The sequence below is a fragment of the Arabidopsis lyrata genome (assembly GCF_000004255.2).
Source record: "Arabidopsis lyrata subsp. lyrata unplaced genomic scaffold ARALYscaffold_8, whole genome shotgun sequence".
In the NCBI taxonomy this organism is placed as follows: domain Eukaryota; kingdom Viridiplantae; phylum Streptophyta; class Magnoliopsida; order Brassicales; family Brassicaceae; genus Arabidopsis; species Arabidopsis lyrata.
Genome location: NW_003302548.1, coordinates 19,025,778 through 19,044,385, shown reverse-complemented (window position 1 = coordinate 19,044,385; position 18,608 = coordinate 19,025,778). Strand labels below are relative to the sequence as shown.

The 18,608-nt window shown below is 33.6% G+C and overlaps 3 protein-coding genes and 1 non-coding gene across 4 annotated transcripts; 2 read left to right on the top strand and 2 right to left on the bottom strand.

The window, feature by feature from the left end:
- Positions 1 to 1,537: 1,537 nt before the first annotated feature.
- LOC9302395 lies at positions 1,538 to 6,430 on the bottom strand. The gene is given in 6 exon segments (XM_021013968.1): positions 1,538 to 2,052; positions 2,390 to 2,405; positions 2,407 to 2,498; positions 5,244 to 5,466; positions 5,612 to 5,833; positions 5,917 to 6,430. Coding segments are annotated over 6 exon segments (927 nt in total). The 5' UTR covers positions 6,136 to 6,430; the 3' UTR covers positions 1,538 to 1,897.
- A 2,260-nt stretch (positions 6,431 to 8,690) lies between these two features.
- On the top strand, positions 8,691 to 8,762 carry TRNAD-GUC. Its single transcript has one exon. It is a non-coding gene; the product is annotated as a tRNA-Asp (tRNA).
- A 115-nt stretch (positions 8,763 to 8,877) lies between these two features.
- LOC9300697 (D-inositol 3-phosphate glycosyltransferase) lies at positions 8,878 to 11,278 on the top strand. The gene is made up of 2 exons (XM_002866274.2): positions 8,878 to 9,525; positions 10,172 to 11,278. The coding sequence occupies exons 1-2, from the start codon at positions 9,037 to 9,039 to the stop codon at positions 11,210 to 11,212; spliced, it is 1,530 nt and encodes a 509-aa protein (XP_002866320.1). The 5' UTR covers positions 8,878 to 9,036; the 3' UTR covers positions 11,213 to 11,278.
- A 34-nt stretch (positions 11,279 to 11,312) lies between these two features.
- Positions 11,313 to 13,032, bottom strand: LOC9300696. The gene is made up of 4 exons (XM_002864574.2): positions 12,163 to 13,032; positions 12,025 to 12,067; positions 11,782 to 11,906; positions 11,313 to 11,699 (listed from the first exon to the last, which is right to left on the bottom strand). The coding sequence occupies exons 1-4, from the start codon at positions 12,298 to 12,300 to the stop codon at positions 11,598 to 11,600; spliced, it is 408 nt and encodes a 135-aa protein (XP_002864620.1). The 5' UTR covers positions 12,301 to 13,032; the 3' UTR covers positions 11,313 to 11,597.
- Positions 13,033 to 18,608: the final 5,576 nt, after the last annotated feature.

The following is an 18,608-nucleotide window of genomic DNA, read 5'->3' as shown; positions in this document are numbered from 1 at the left end:
AGTGAAAATTATGTATTTAGAAAAACACGATTGAAAAAACCTAGGTTGCATGGAATCAGAAGCGGGTACGCGGAAGCGAAGCGTTTGGAAACATGGAAGCGATTTTTATAGAAATTATAGAAAATGGGTACGTGTTGGAAGCGTATATAAAAATTAATATATATATATATACATATATAATAAACATTAAACATTATATCATATAAAAAATTATAATTAACATACAAATCTAATACATAAATTCTAAATATCTCTCTATATTTAAAAATCAAATAGTGTACGTTTACAATAGAGAAAAGTCAAAAATTTAAGATCATTCTTCATTCTCATTTTATTAATTCCATCAAATAAAATTGTTTTAATTTTTTTTTACCAATAAAAACATCATCAAACTCAAATTTCTCGAAATTAATTTAATTCAATTAATCATTTCAACATCTCCCTAATAAATGATCCATGCTTCTATCATTTTTCTAACTATGATATTTTAAAAAATAAAATACAAAATTAGTATGCAAAATTAGTTTTGGTTTTTCTTTTGTTGTATAAAAAACTATCAAAAATAATTTCATATTTCTTATTTATTTTGTGACATCAAATTTTTTTAAATGGAATCGCAAGCTTCCAAAATAGAATCGTAAGCTTCCAAGGAGCTTCCAAAATGAATTTTTTAGAAGCGTTATGGAAGCGAGATTCTGAAAGCTTCCGAGAGCTTCCGATTCCGACTAAGATTCCGAAGCGGGAAGCGGACATCCGACGAAGCTTCCGTGCTTCCTAGGAAAAAACCATGATGACATGCTTTGATGTATTATACATATTGGGTTTTTTTTTTGTCGTCTATAGGCAATGATATTTATACATACAATTAGATTGTAAATTAAGGCCATAACTCAAATACAATTGGTTCTACTAGGTAGGACCGTAGGAGTAGGACGATATTTTTTCAGTTTTATTATACTCTAGTTGATACATGCACAAAAAGAAACTATTTTATGCAATTTTAAAAATTATTCTGATAAGTATCACTGTAACATGAAGATACGTGTTAAACCTAAACCCCATGATTCGTCGGTGTAAGGACTTAGGAAAAGAAAAAAGAAAGAGAAGTCACATGAGGAGAGTGGAGCAATGTATGTACACCACCGTCAATGGCTCACAACTAATATCAGTAATGACAAAACGTGAGTGCACATGAACCTTATAAAGTGAGAGTACGAAGAATAAGTCAAAACATTGTCGCACTGTACGAGAAGAAGTCGGCGGATTTAAGACCACCCACGAGGCCACGAGCTTGCCATATCTTTTCGCATTTACATACATACAGCTAAACGCGTTCTATCAAAATTAAAAATTTTAAAATGGATTTGTTTTTTCATTCACAAAATTGTAATATTTAGTCCTTTCAGATTATTTTTATTCAAATAAAATAATTTCTAATATATACATCAATCTACCAAACTAATAGTTATTCTTAAAACCATGACAATAAACTCTATAAGCGTAATTTGTAATTACCATACGAAGTAGATAGACGTAATAATCAAATAAAAGCTTTTTTATTACACTGGCGTCTGGCGAGATGCATAATGCTTTTATTACAAGGAATCTTACATAAAAACAAACAATCCCTTACTACAATAGGCATGCGATATATATGAGCATATATATGCTCATTTTATTGTTCCTTTATCACAAGAATTATTGATTTTATCACAATAATAAAAGAAAATTTCACCAACTTTTAAAATCTATATACTTCCAATAAAAAAATAATGGTTTTTGAAAGCTTTCTTTTTTTTTTATTTTTTATTTTATTTTCACCCACTAGAAGATATTCAATCCGAAAAGACCCTACCTTTTGAAAACCTATAACTGCAGCAACCAAGAGCATGTTTTATCAGTACGTCCATTCCTGTGGCAAATCCGCCGGTGGTTCTTGGTGGCTCTCGGCCGACATCTCCATTACGTACGGTGATCCACTTTGTGCCCGAGACGATGAAGTAATTTTGTTACCTTTGTTGTTTTTGTTCTTCATGGACACCAACAAAGCATCTATATATATAGTAAAACATTACAAGAATCATATATCAAAGGATACACTAAAAAACCTTCTCTGTAAAAAACTATAACCTCTAAACCCAAAATCTTAAACTCCTAACTCCGAAAACTTTTAAGTTTGTAACTCGACCAAACAAAATTGGATATTTCCGTTAATTTTTTGAAATCGTTAGCCTATAAATATTATGTTTCTTAATACTTATTTTTCTGTCAGCCATCCCTTATTTATTTATATATATATATATCTATAACTATTCTTGTAAATCATAACTGTACTCAAAAGATTAAACTCAAGAAATTAAATAGGGAAAGAGATAGGTGGGGTTGGTACCATGAAAAGGAGGGATTATCAGAAGAGAATGTAGAAGGAACACCCAATTTGTCAAAGTGAACTTTCAAGGCTTCAACTACTCTTGCTGGTATTATTACTGTTGAACATCCTGCAACCAATGTATGTCATACACAAAAGTCAAAACCAAAACTACATCTAACCAAACTTAAACCGGTTTGGTAATTTAAGAGTAACCACTCAGAAAACTGTTTGGTTGAGACATCAGTTTCATCTAACGACAAGAAATTTGAATACAAACAGTACAATAAATAGTAAATTGTCACCACCACCCACCAATATCTAAGCCACTTCAAATCATATGACGAAAAAAACAATAATGTTTTAAAAAATTGGTAGTTGATATTTAGTTGACAAGCTCACCGACTCCTAGATTGGGTAACGGTTAAGAGTTGAAAAATGAAATTGTTGTATAATTTGTTTTTGTTGAAAGAACATCAATAAACCTGGTTAGTATTACATGTGGGAATGAGATTTTTGAGTATCTATCTAATACCGGACTCGAATATATATAATACTATATTTAGAAAGAAACAAAGTTTTACACTATGTGGTTTGGTTATATAGCCTTGGCCCTTGGGTAACTGTCAATGATAGAACGGTGACAAAAGAAAGAATCACAAAATGAAATAAATATCTAGGTTATCTTAGATTATAATCCACTTATTGAATGAAACTAGTGGGGTCATATAAGAAAAATAAATGATTTAGATTGATTTCTAAACCTAAATGGGAAAAATGTCATTTAATCCCCCAACTTTCAAAAAGTGGCCATTTGAGACATCAACTTCATATGTGGCCATTTAAAACATGAATTAAACGTTGACTAACGTTTGATACATGAAAATTCGTTGACCAGACCAAAATAGACATGCTGTTATCAGTCGCTAACGGAACCTCTAACGGCCGTTATCACCCCTAACGACTCTGTTAGTCAACTTTCAAATTGTGGCCATTTTAAATATCAACTTCATATGTGGCCATTTAAAACATGAACTAAAAGTTGACTAACGTTTGACACATGAAAATTCGTTGACCAGGCCAAAATAGACATGCTGTCATCAGTCGCTAAAAGAACCTATAACATCCGTTAACGGCTCTGTTAGTATGCCCGAAACGATTTTGTTTTATGGATAATCGAGAAGGAAATCGGGATTTTTTCCAAATGAAAACCCCAAATCCTCAAATCTATTTCTACAATAGTCCAAGCAAGACGAACAATCCTATTATCTCCATCTCTTTCAACTGCAGCTAGAAAGTGACCTTTTATTTCCTAATTCGGAAAAGCTTCATTTAGCCCTATGATGGGTCTACAAGTTTGCTTCCATGATTTTTTTAAGATTAAAAACAGATATATAAACGAAAAACCTATGTTTGCTTCCAATTACTGGCTCTGTGATTGTCTCTATATCAAACTATGTTCTTGGATTCAGCTTTAAAACAAACTTTTTGATTTGGAGATTTCATTTGGGAAAAATCATGATTTCTTCTCGAGTATCCTCAAAACGACGTCGTTTTGGGTATGCTAACAGAGTCGTTAACTAGTAATAACGGATGTTATAGGTTATTTTAACGACTAATGACGTTATGTCTATTTTGGCCTGGTCAACGAATTCTCATGTCTCAAATGTTAGTCAACGTTTAGTTTATGTTTTAAATGGCCACGTATGAAGTTGATGTTTAAAATGACCACAATTTGAAAGTTGACTAACAGAGTCGTTAGGGGTGATAACGGCCGTTAGAGGTTCCGTTAGCGACTGATAACGACATGTCTATTTTGGCCTGGTCAACGAATTTTCATGTCTCAAACGTTAGTCAACGTTTAGTTCATGTTTTAAATGGCCACATATGAAGTTGATGTCTCAAATGGCCACTTTTTGAAAGTTGGGGGATTAAATGACATTTTTCCCAAACCTAAATGGCTTATTTTTGTTGATAGGGAAAGGGAGACAAATGGGGACCAACGAGTTGAGGCAAGATTCTAATTAGGGAGGGTAAATCTGTCAAACCAATAGCCACACAAATCTTTATTTTTTATTTTTTTATTTTTTAAAGAGATTAATTGGTGACAAGGAATCTTTGGAATCTTACTCAGTCAAACAATGTAATAATGTAAGCAAGATTCTTATTATAATATATTTGTGTCCTAATAATTGAGTCTTGAGCTTTAGATGATTGATACTCAATCAGCTAAACTTAACCCAACTAATAACCATTATTCCAATCAAAGCATTTCAGAACTCTTTAAGATTCTCCTAACACTTAAGTTTAGTTAAATAGAAAAACAAAAACCGATTTGAGTAAATGATAAGAAGATTATCACAACAGCAAGAATGGAATTTGTGCAAAATCAAAATTCGATTCTGCAACTATGCTATGCAAGTGTATGGCTAGGGATATGAAATGTTATCCTGTCGTCGACCACATAAATATTTACAAACTCTAATTTAAACATAACATATATGTCAACATATTAATTCAAAACAAACTCTATATCTTATATAATTCAGTGGTTATTATTTGATATGTCAAGTAAAAATAATTATGAAATTATCTAAGGAAATATCTTAATACTATTTTTCAAAGATTCCAACTTTGTCAACCCCAAAAAGAAAACAAAGTGGAATCTCAAAGTATTTGATAAAATGTTAGACGACGTCATCCTATCTCTATTTAAACATTTGTCCTTTATCAGACGTAACCTTCATGAAAACCACTAAATTTGTTTTTTTTTTTTTTTTGGAAATCCCAATTACAAAAATTTATAACGGAAAGAAGAGAAAAAGTGTGATGATGATAAATTAATATGAAATCATTACTAACTATTGGCTCTAACCTGATTTCTTGCGTGGCTCCACAACGGTACCATGACCACGTGGTAAGAACACTCCGGTTCCACCCGACCCGGTTCTTGAACCCGACCCGTCAACGAACACCGCCTTCACGCCTGACCTGACTCTCTGGTGGTGGTGGAGGTGGTGGTAGTTCCTTGCTTTGTGTCCCAAAACGTCAGCGTTGCGTTGCCTCTCTTTCTCTTTCTCCTTTTTGATCTTCTGGAACTGTATAGAAAAACATTTTTAAAAAATATAAAACAACGGTGGAAACAAAACTAGATTTAATCTGAACCGTTGATATTATAACCGACGAATTTTTCTTAAAAAGATTCTGAGTAAAATAATAAATGATAAAACATGATGAGCTCACGTTTGCTTGAATGGATCGGATCTGGTCATCGATTAGAGCTTGTTTGGATTCAAAAGGGATCGTTACAGGTTTTGTATCAATCTTTGTCATGATTTTCTCCACCGTCGTCGCTGGAGTTAACGGCGGCGATGGTTCACGGGAAGGGGCAATTGGACTGCTCAAACCGGAAGCAAATGGTGACCAGAGAGTTGATTGCGGCGAACCAGAGCCACCACCACAAGACTGAAACAAAAAAGAATAAAGATTGAAAGATAGAAAAGAGAATCGAATCTGAAGAGTTAAAAAAGAGAGAGAGTTGGTGGTACCTTTTGATGCTTTTCATCGTCTTGAAGCATATAGTTAGTCATCTGGCGAGTCAATTCGGTGATGTACTCGTCTTCTTCGTCTTCTTTTTGTGCTTTTGGTGAATCAGGTTCGTCGGATACGAAGTCGGGTCGGAGAGAGCTTGTGGTTGGAGTGAAGAAAGTTGGCTCAGAAAAGGGCTTTGAAATAAAATCTATGTCGTGTAGTTCAGTAGATTCCATTTGATTATTCTTGTCTAGAAAACAAAGGAGAGATCTTTGGACAGACAGAGACAGAATAAAAACCAAAAGAAACAGAGGAAAACAGAGTGAAACAGAGCAAATCCGAAACAGAGGAAATCAAGAGCAGAGAAAAGAGAGAAGAGAGAAGTTGGTGTTAGTGGTGAAGAGTTAAAGATTTATAAAGAAGAAGACCGTACAGATGGACAGATTTAGCTGAAGGCGTTACGACAATATCACCTGCCAATTGTTGTGAGTTTGCGACTCACGAGAGAGATTAAGGAAAGCTATATATGTATACATATGTTTTTTTTTTGTTCAAAGGTATACATATATTATCTTTCCTTCTTTTTCTTTTTATGACAAACCTTTTTAAGGTGAATTTTGATTAATAAAATCTCTAAAAGCAATGTATTCAACATAAATTGATTTTTCTTCCATTTTATAGTTTGAATACTTATTATTTGACAATTCTAGATAGTAATAATGTTATTAGTCATGACCTATAAATAAAATGTTTTGTAATTTTAAAATTTGTCTTCTTTATTTTTTATTTTTCTCAAACAAAATTATTATTAGTTTCCCAAACAAACTTACCATCAAATAAATTTTTCTGGTAAAAATATTTTATGATAAACTTAAGGTAATTCCGACTAATTTCACATGTAAATAATTTTTCAGTAAAAACTTCTGCAAGCCCACAACAAAGTAAAACATTCGGACAGAAGCCCAGAAATCCAAATGACCCCAAAGTAAAACAACAAGAAAGTTGTTCCCAATCTTATTTATGGATTTCCTGTTGTTAAGCAGGTTTTGTTGCTTCTAGAATTAGATCATACGTGTTGAATTTTTTTTGTTATTTTTTATACTATTACACAATTTTACATGGTATTTCATAATTTATGTATGAAAGATGGCATATAGAAAACCAGACGTAATCAGTGATATGTAAATGTTTTTTTTTTAAAAATCGTCTAAAATCAACATCCCCTTTGTTTCACAAATCAATATATATCATTTAAAGGAAAACTACAAAAATGAAAAAATGTTTACAAAACCAACTAAGAAGATACATTGATAAAACTTAATATCAAATAGATTGAGAATTTAGAATGATTATCGTTTCCCAATGATGTTAAATACTTAGCGATGGAATGTATAAGAGCATCTCCATCAGTAGACATGATGAGAGTTTCTCAAAAAAAAAAAAAATTATTTAATTAATTTATTTGTTTTTTATTTTGTTTTAATAATTCAACCAGTAAATTTCTGACATGTGTGCAGAAACGTTTCTCAGAGTTTCTGGACAGAAAAACTGTGTCTTTCTCTTCATTTATTATTTTTTTTATTAATAAATTTTGGCCAGAAACAATCCTCCATCATACCGATAGAGGTGCTCTAAGTAGTATGTGTTATGGTGTATGCCCTCAAACTCTGGTAGCAAAAACAGAAAAATATGGTTATTCTTCTAACTTTTATTTAATGAAGATCTGCCAACTATAACCAGATCAAGACTAAATTAAGATTCCATTATCAACCATTACAAATACTATATAGTTCTTGATGAGGTAGTGATACGGAGTATAATATGTTGATTTAGATTATTTATTTGGGATTATTGTGGATTAAGTCAACAAATGCAACTTAGGATGAGTGATTAGGAGACAACATATATGTTTCTTCTTTTTATGCGATGTTTTGAAGTAACAAATGTTAGAGGGAAAGGTTGGTTCACCTATTAAGATCTGACCAACCATGAGTATGCATACTTTTTTCTTGGAATAACGGTATATATACTATAAATAGTCCCTACCACTAATTGCATTTCGCATTCAAATTCTAATGAGGAAAAAAAGTAGTATTGAATTGTATTTTGAATCTGCAACGTTTAAGTCGCCATTAATTTGTTTTTATTACAAGAAATTAGGTCTTATATCCCTTTATAGCAAAGCCTTTATCTAACAACCATTTACCATAGACGACCAAAAAACAACCATTTACCATATGGGGGGCTTTGGAGTATGGGATAATCAAACCTCTCTAATGTTGACATTTTTTCTGGATGAAGAAATTAAGATACTAATCTTATTAGAATTACTAGGACTCAGGACGCGGCGGTAGATAATTAAATGTTATAACTATTTATAAAATAAACAAAAAATTGTAATTGTTCGTGAAATAAGATAAATATATAAACCAAAGGTTGCAATTGTTCGTAAAATAAACTAAATATTGCAATGATTCGAATAAGCGGTTTCAACTGTTTATGAAGAGTTACAATAAAAAACGCAACCCTAGAAAATATTCGGAATGCAATTTATAAAAAAAAACATAACAGTAAAATATATTTTAATTAATAAAAATATTAGCGAAAAGTTACGATAAAAAGATGCAACCGTTCAGATGTGCAAATGGTATTTATTAGATTGCTATTATATATAGATTTTGAAGGGACAGCCGTAGAAAAATACATGAAGTGTATAACATAAGAGATACGCTACGAAGTCCTCCTACCTTCTTTAAATAACCTTTACATTTTAAATGATGCGATCAAAAATGTCGTTGTAGTATAGTGGTAAGTATTCCCGCCTGTCACGCGGGTGACCCGGGTTCGATCCCCGGCAACGGCGTCTGTTTTTTTTTGCATTTCAACTGTAAACGTCGTCGTTTTAAAATAACCCTACAACATCAACCGTCCTAGCGTTTTTCCTCGCTTGAGACGGCACGCAATCCATCTCTCAGCATGTGCATATGACTTAAAGAACACGATATCTTAATCTAATCGAAGTCTCTTAGTCAACCTTTTTTTCAAGATTCAATCGACTGACGACATTTAATTATTTCTTTTCTTTAACTTCAAAGATTAAATCTTTTTGAGTTTCAAGATTCGATCTATCACTTTCCATGGCTAGAGAAAACCAATTGATGAGCTTCTCATTCAGTTTCAGATATCTCTGTCACTTTGCTCTACTCCTCTCTCTCCTCTCATTCGTCTCTTTTCTCTTCAGACACAACACATCACTCTGTTCTTGCCTTTACGATCACAACCCCAAAGCTAACACATTCGATCACTACCACCATAACAATGAAACCATTGATCTTCTTAGATTTTCTTCTGCTTGGAACCATCTCACTTTCCCTTCTAAACCCAAGAAGACTCTCAAGATCGCTGTGGTGGTCAAGAAATGGCCGAGGAAATCGCAAGCTGGTGGGCTCGAGCGACACGCGCTTACTTTGCACCTTGCTCTAGCTAATCGCGGCCATGAGGTTCATGTTTTCACAGCTGCTTCTCCGTCGTTCCCTGAGTATCAGCTGAAAAATCTACTGTTTCATCTCTCCGAGCCAACCGCTGCTGGATATCTCGATCAAGCTTCTGTCTCGCTACAGCTTCAGGTAAACAGAGAATTGAAACGGTTGCTGCGTTTGCAAAGCGTTTGCTGGTTAGACGCTGCTATTTTGCGTTTTCTCCGGTTTGCACTTTAGTGCATCTGCTGAAAGTTTTTTTTAATAATTAATCAGAAATTGCTTAAAAAATTTCGAAATTCTACTCAATATTTTGTTTAGATTAACTTAAGATTAATAAATATGTTGGTTATCAATAAAAAAAGAGTAATAAATATGGTAATATCACACTTTAATATTTTCAAATCGTTTTTTTTTTTGTATTGAATATTTGGTATTGTATAATAATTACTCCCCTGTTCTTAATTAATCCATTTTGTTCAAAAAAATAATTGTTCAAATTTTTTTTGAAGGCTTATCTGATTTTTTTATTAATTAATAATAATAAATTTTCAAAATTTGAAAATGATTGAATATTATTGGTTTAGATTGTAGAAAATTGTTAATAATTTTTATGTGTTTCTAATCAAATTTTGATTTTTTATAACATATGTGAAATTTTACTTGGTTATAAACTTATAATATTTTAGTCAACTGTTGACTAAATAGGCAAGGGCTCATGATTAGTCAATGGCCAGTGTCTGGATTAAAGTTGAAGAAACGAATTTAACTGACGAGACTTTTCCGGAAATCGCAGACGCAGAACGCAAGTGGAAGACCATTTGACGTGATTCACACAGAGAGCGTCGGACTTCTCCACACAAGAGCTAAGAACCTCCGTAACGTGGTCGCGTCTTGGCATGGAATCGCTTACGAGACTTTTCACTCCGACATCATCCAAGAACTCCTCCGTCAAGCAGACATCGCCGCCGCCGCCGCAGCTGGAACCGAAGAAGAACAGCCACCGCCTTCATCTCCAGCTCTGACGGAGCGAGCGAAGAGAGTCGTCGAGGAAGTCAAATTCTTCCAACGCTACGCTCACCACGTGGCAACTAGCGATCATTGTGGTGACGTACTCAAGAGGATTTACATGATTCCGGAGGAACGTGTCCACATCATTCTAAACGGCGTCGACGAGAACGTTTTCAAACCGGACGTTTCAAAACGTGAGAGCTTCAGAGAGAAATATGGCGTTAGAAGCGGCAAGAACAAGAAACCTCCTCTGGTTTTGGGAATTGCAGGGAGGTTAGTGAGAGATAAAGGTCATCCTTTGATGTTCGCAGCTTTGAAACGAGTGTTTGAAGAAAGCAAGGAGGCACGTGAAAACGTTGTCGTTTTAGTAGCTGGAGATGGTCCATGGGGAAACAGATATAGAGACCTCGGGTCTAATAATGTGATTGTTCTTGGACCATTGGATCAAGAAAGGCTAGCGGAATTCTACAACGCGATCGATGTGTTTGTGAATCCGACTCTTCGAGCTCAAGGGCTCGATCACACTCTTTTGGAAGCCATGGTTTCAGGCAAACCTGTCTTAGCTACTAGGCTAGCGAGTATCACTGGGTCAGTAGTTGTCGGTCCACATTTGGGATATACTTTCTCACCAAATGTTGAGTCTCTTAGCGAGGCGATTTCACGGGTTGTTAGCGATGGAACTGAGGAATTGCAAAGGAAAGGCAAGGAAGCGCGTGAACGGTCATTGAGGCTTTTCACGGCGAATAAAATGGCTGATTCATATGAAAGGTTTTTTCTTTGCATTTCGGATCAGAGCTTTTGTACGTTACAAGCTTCAAACATATGAGCGATAACGCTAATATAGTTAAAACTCAAAAACATATGGATTTGGATTTGGATTGTTTGGTTTCATGTTAATGTTTAGTTGGTTTCATCACGTTTTTGCGTTTGGTAAAAAGGCTAATGAATTCATTATTTTGTTGGGCATGGGACAGAGAAAAACAGAGTAAATATTGATACAGTTGATTGTAACAAGTACTAGACAAATCTATTTGATACACTATTACTAGGAGATTTCTTTGATATTATTACTTAATCTTGAAATCTCCTAATAACTTTTTTTCCTGCATAAACTTATTTATACAAAGTCTTGGTTAAGTAGATATTACTACTTGGCTTGAGCTTCATGGGTTCCTGGAGAGATTTACTAAGAAACTAAAGGAAGTGGTTCTTTAGTAATAAAGAGAACCTTGCCACCAGTTTCCTCTTGAAACATCTTGCGAGTTCTGTCCATTAGCATCGTCTTCTCCGCTTCTTCTACGCTCATTTTTAACCTGAAATATGTTGTTTCTAATCAGTCGAGTCCTCTGTTTTTGGAAATGATTAGCAAAACATACATAAGTTACGAAGACTCACTGCAGGGTAAGTTTGGTTGGTGGTGGATCGAGAGTATACGTCTTGACCACCGTAGTAAAGAGAAGAGCTTAGATGACATGGCTCAACTCTGTCTTCTTGCGCATTTAAAGATTCTCTACGTTGAGCTGTGTGAACAAAAACATCTTCATTAGAAAAACAGAGCATTCTTGATTCAAGAAAAACAAACTAAGTGAATAAAGAAGAGAAGGAAATTGCATAAACCAAAGTGTTTTTTTCACTGACCTTGTGAGCCATGTTTGGAGTTTGAACCATCTCTTCCAGAACCCTGAAAATCAAATCAAGAAACCAAAGATTAACCCTCAAGAATCAACCAAATCACTCAAGAACACAAAATTTAACGAAAAAGGAAAGTAATAAAACCTTGGAGGGATGAGGGAAAATGGTGGAGAAGATGCCGGAGGAAGAAGATGGTGGCGAAGGATCTTTGGAACCGAAGAGTTCGGCTGTGAAAGAAGAAGAAGTAGAAGAAGATGAGCCAACTCGTCCTTTACCCTCCATTTAGTAACTTCAAAAACTCACACTCTAATCTGATTCTCTTTGATTCTTCTTCCGTAAGAGACTTAGAATAGTTCTGTAGGTTGTTTGTAATGACAATAAGATCTCAATGGGGGTATTTATACATAATGCTAAAAGGGATGAGGTTATGGAGATAGTGGAGCCATCATCATCATGATCATCCTCATCATCATCCATCAAGAGAAAGAAGCTTATTATGGGTATGTTCTCTCTTCTTGATGCTGAAAAGACTATTGCTTCTTTTTTCCATTTTTTAAAAGTTCTCAATTTTATTTATTTTATTTTCATTGTTACTTTGTTAGAGAAATTTAGAAGCTTCGCTATCGCTTTTCTTTGCCATTCTTATTGGTTAGTGTTTATTCTTTTTAAACTTGTAACGATTTATTTCAGTTTTTCCACTATATATTTTTGATAGTGTAAACCTAAAGACAAATTTGGATTCTTTCTCTATTCCGGATAGAGACACAAACAGTGAGATTCTTCAATGACTTCAATGTTCAATGTCTCTAGTTGTGATAACAAAAAGAGAGAACTTAAGAGGATAAGTCCGGCGCCGGATCTCAGGTCGAACCAATGATATGTTGCCACGTGTCATTCCGAGGATAAGTTGCCGACCTTTCTTGATCACATAGAGCCAAAGTGGGAAAGAGAACCGAAGAAGTACTTGAGCTTCTTTAAATCGCACGCATTCATGTGATCCGTTTTTTAGATCTACAATTGTTTCCTTTATTTTTTTAAACTAATTTAAAAAGTAATATGCCAAAATAAATATACTACTATATGACTTTATATCTATAAATAAATTTTTGTAAGAAAAGAACATTTGATCAAAGACGAGAAGATGAGGTCCACAAAATTCTCCCACTTGCTGAAGTCTATTCGTTTTCTTCTTCTTTATCTTCAAGGTTCACAAATCAATCATTCATCTTTTAAAAAAAAATTGTAATGAAAAAATATCTTGAAACCTTAATAACAATGAAAATAAATCAATGTACTTTTTTTAGTTTCATGTATATTAAATTTCTAGTGATCTTCTTTGGTAGATCAACCCAAATTTAAAGCCTGTGATAGAAAGAAACGTCGGTTAAGAAAAAATGTTTAACCAAAATTGATCAAAAATGTTTATTGATAGGTTGATTCGGATAAACCAAAATGTCTTCGCTTAAAAGTTAAACCGCAACAAAAAAACAGACTTATAAATTTTATAAGTTTTTTATTTGGTTTAGTTGATTATATAATTTCTATACATTATTAGACGATAATAACATCAAAAATTAGAATTCACATCTATATAAATGCGAAAGAACTGAAGAAAACTAGTGTGAAAGCATGAACAACTAAAAATTGTGAAAGAACTATAGATGTCTTACTCGCAAAGTATCACGTGATGATGATACACGTTGTTTACACGTTGTTCGGAACAAGAGATTCCCATTCGGGGGAATAAAACTCAAAACTATTTCTCATCATATATAATATATAAATTGGAGACCAAAAATTCTAGCTGCCTTGAAAAAATGGTACATGTATGGTCCCTTTGCGTATATTTAAAAGCATCATAAAAATACCAATATAATTAATTAATTATGGACATTAATGCATGTACTTACTCAAATCTATATATTCACATAAGTATTGACATTTGTAAGTTTATATTTTCGTAGAGTGTCAATACCTAAAAGCATGCAATGACTGAGAACTGTTGTCCATTTTAGATAAGAGATAGATTCTCATGTGAGAGATTCTTCTCATTGGTCCCTATTTTACTTCCGAACAGAAGTCAATAATATTTTATGTATGTGTATGTATGATGGTATTTATGTGTGTTTTTGTCGACGTATATGTATGTGTAAAGTATAATATATGTAATATATATGCCTTTCGTTTTTGACTTTTTCATAGGGAGAAAAGTAAAAAAAAATACATACTTAGCAAAAAAAAAATATACATAAGAGTTTACCCGTTATAAATAACATTTCAAGTTGTATATGATCATGAAATTTACAGTAAATAACTAATTTCTGCGCATTACAGGTTACATTTGATATTGTCTCAAAAACTTAACGTCTACATAAGAAAACTATCCAAATAGTGGATATCCAACCAAAGTACATGCTTTCACGTTTTCCGTGTTCGAAACTACATGTAACGTAAACACTAATATATATTCAAGTTTAATCACACTTTGATCGTGGTGTAGAAAAATATGATTTTAAATCTCTGGATTTACTACTACGCCACCAATCATCACTTGTCCTGAGATCAATTAAAAACTTTGACATGTTAATCACATTTCCATTATAATATATTTCTAAAAAAGGATCGAGCCAAATATATGGATCAATAATGAAAGATACTATAGTTTGATGCTTGATTGGGATTAAGATTACACAATATGCCATATGCGTTAGGGATAAGTTCTTAATATATAGTACTATTTAGTTAAGACATCGAAGAAGAAAGGAATGTTATCTTTTCATTTTGGTAAACAAAGGAATGATATCTTAATGAATAGAATGGAAAATATTCTCTTAACTTTAATATGCAGATTTTGTTTGACAACTTTAAATGTAGATTAGGCTGCCAATTATTAAACATGCTTATTTCCTTCTATGCGAGAACAAGAATTGTCAAAGACTTTTTACCTTGCTAGCATCTTCTTTTGAGTTTTATATGGACTTTGACCATTAATTTTAGAGAAAAATCTCTAGAATGCCGCACATAAGAAAGAACAATACTCATGATAGATCAATCTCTTTCTTTTTTTATGGGGCCAACTTCCTATTATGGTTTCAAAATTGAGAATTGAGATCCTCCAAATACAAACATAAAGATAGCATAAAGATGGGGTTTCAATATGACTACAAAAAAACAGAAGAAAATAAGCGTGAGCGGCAGGATTCAAACCTACGCAGGCAAAGCTCACATGATTTCTAGTCTTTTGACACTAACAAAAGTTAATCTAGTAGGAAATTGCACATCATGTAAATTTACAAAGAAAAGCCCTTCAAAATTGGAGAGGGCAGAAGATATGAACTTTGAGTTTTTGTAAGAATCAAAGAATGTGGTCCACTTCTGACAAATATGAAGCATCGGAACAGAAGTAATATAAAAGAAGACTCTCTGCAAGTCTTCTTGTGATGTAACAGTTACCATAGCACATTCTGAATCTTGATTGGATCAAAGTCAAAGACTTCCCCACTTGATATTCTTCCCAGCAGCACAATCACACAAGTTCACAAAATGGAAAAACTTCAAATCTTGAATCTCAGCATCTGAAAAAAGATCTCTTTAAGCATGTTTGGACGACTCTGTTTTTGAGACTAATTAGGTATAACCGTATAAGTTAGGGAATCTGAAAAGTGGTTTTGTTTATTCATTTCTTCCTACAACCGCATTGGGATGTCTCAATTACTTTCAAAATTTAAGAATCACATGTATCACAAAATTATATCCATGTGAACGAAGAGTTATAGACAGAAACAACCAAAGATTTGATCTATAAGCTTGAGCAGATCAAATTATTACTTCGAGCATACAGTTTACTTGACAGTCAAAATATCACTCAAAGCAATTCCTCAGAGTTTACATAATCTATACTAGTATTTTTGCAACACTTTGGTGACGGATGGGTAAAAATACTTCCGGGTATATCGGATACCCGACCCATTTTTAAAATTCTTTCACAAAAAATTTGTTGGGTCGGGTTATATTTAACCCAACTCATACACCGGATATTCCATATTTAATAATTTAGATATTTAGAAGATTTGATTAAGATTTATAATTATGATTCTCCTATCATCTTTGCTTGATTTGTTTTTAACTGTTTTGAATCATCATATAATACATAAAGTAAAAAAAAATCAATTTTTTTCTGCATATACTGTGATTCGAAATTTTAAAAACGGATATATATTATCCAATTGACGAAAATGTGTGTTCAACGTTCTACATCGATTAAAATATTTAGATAATGATTCAGAATCATATAATAAATAAAAACATTAATAAAATAAATGAGTTTTTTTGCCGGACGGGTTTGGCGCGACGGGTTTTTGAATCAACAATAATAAAAATATTAAAATATCATTAATCCACCGCTTCAATACGGATTAAATTCTTTTTTTTAATACCACAAATATTAGACATATTAAATCAGTCTCATTTAGAAAAGATTGTATTAAACCAAAAATTGTCCCGTGGTATAATGTCTGGTGGTCTTAGAAGATGATATGATTTATAAACTTTTATATATAATAAATAATCATTAAATTTTAAAATAAAAACAAATCACGGGACGGGTTAAGAAATTACGGAACAGGTTATATTTCGGAAAGGATTTATATGGCGGACAAATTTGAATCAATATTTATATACCGCTTTAATACATGTTAAATCTTTCGTTTATTAATAATTGTCTCGTGGACTCGTGGTATACCGTTAGTTAATAACAATTATAAACTATAATATAAATAAATATGTTATAAGAAGATACAATTTACAAAATATTTTAATACTAACTTTAAAATTAAATTATCCCGCAGTATACTGCGGCTTAAAATCTAGTTACATGCAAAAACACTTGCATTCTCCGAAGTCAACCCTAATTTAAAAGCGAGATTGAACAATGAACATTGCTGTAATAGTCAATATATTTTGTTCTTACCTATACCAAATGTAAGGACCGAGACATCATTTGGGCCTGTGCACAATAAAGCCCAGTCAACAGAAGTCATGGGCCAGCGAAAACAGACAAAGCACATTCACTCTCTTCACTCTGCAGTCAAACAGGGCACCTTGATAAGGCCTGACATTTAGTTTGCAGTGAATCGTGTGTGAAACATCATAGAGCAATAAAATAACGTAAACAAGAAACGTTACAACGACAATAAAGATTTATTTGTGATGCTCACCTAAAAGTATAATAAAAGATTTATTTGTGATGACGATGGTGAATTGCTCATGCCTCATCAACAACCATTATGTAAACAACAATTGGACTTCTCACGTTATGGGTACCGTCAGACCAAATTAGATTTGCAGACGAAGGGACTTCCGAGTCGACGTTGAAAGTGCAGATATTGTTGGAACACTATTGAAGCTGTTGGAACAAGATCGAGATTGAGTCTTTCTAGCGTGAAAGCAAAAAAGGCCACGTGGGTCGTGGGCCATTGTTCAAGTTAAGCCTAATTGCTTGTAGAGACTTGAAGTGTGGCTTAAGTCGTCTAGGGTTATTGGCACTTGATATAAATACCAAGAGACGGCAACATGAAGACTTGCGCGTCTAGGGTTTATCGAGAGAGGCACACATGTTTGTGACGTTGCCCCATCAACAAGATAGAGAGATCTTTTGATGGTTTTGTTGAGAAGCTATACTCGTCGGAAAAGACAATAGGAGTAGTAGTTTTCTTTCATTGTAATTCTAGAAAAGAGTGGTGGATACCATATAGAAATTGTAGGTTGCGGCCTTTTCTAGTGAATGGTTTCTGGACTTGGTCCCGGGGATGTAGGTTAACCGAACCCCGTTAACAAATCTCTTGTGTCTCATTTACTTTATGCACATACGAACTCGTTACACTCTCTCATCATACAAACGTATAGATCTAGCACACATATAGTAATTTCAATTGGTATCAGAGCGGGAAACCGACCTGAGATTATTGTCTCTAACAGGTTAGATCCTGGATGTGTGGCTAGATGAGAAAGAAGAGTTGCTCTTGTTGTTTGAGAAGTAAAATCGAAATCGTTTTCCAGCGTGGTGAATTTGAAGAAAGGAAAATAAAGGGAGAATGATGAAGACGGTGGAATTGACGTCAAACTCGTCAGATTTTTTAGTGCAGTACACCGGAAGTTGCAGTACTGTCCATAGGAAGCTTCACGATTCTCTTGCCGTCGAGATTAGAAGCCGTCGAGAGAGAGTGGTTCGTTGTGGTTTGGGCTCAGTTCAAGATTGGTGGCCCAATATCTAATTTAATTAAACTAGGCCCCTAAAAAGAAGTTTAATTAAATTTGGTGTGATTTTGGAAGAAAAAGCATCTTAACACGTGTGGAATAGATGTTCTCTCCTCTTGGTTGCTTGGTTACGTGTGAATCAGATTGGGAAAATAAGAATGATCAGTCATCGAGTGTCTTCTTCTCCGTCTCGTCATGAAAACTGAAAAGAACCAAGGTAACTGACAGCACAAACCATGTCGGAAATGGTTTTTCAATTCCTTGTATTTCATGGCTGTCAGGTTCTATTGGAATGAAAAGAGAGTTTGTTTTCTCCTTTAGTCTTGTGAAATTGA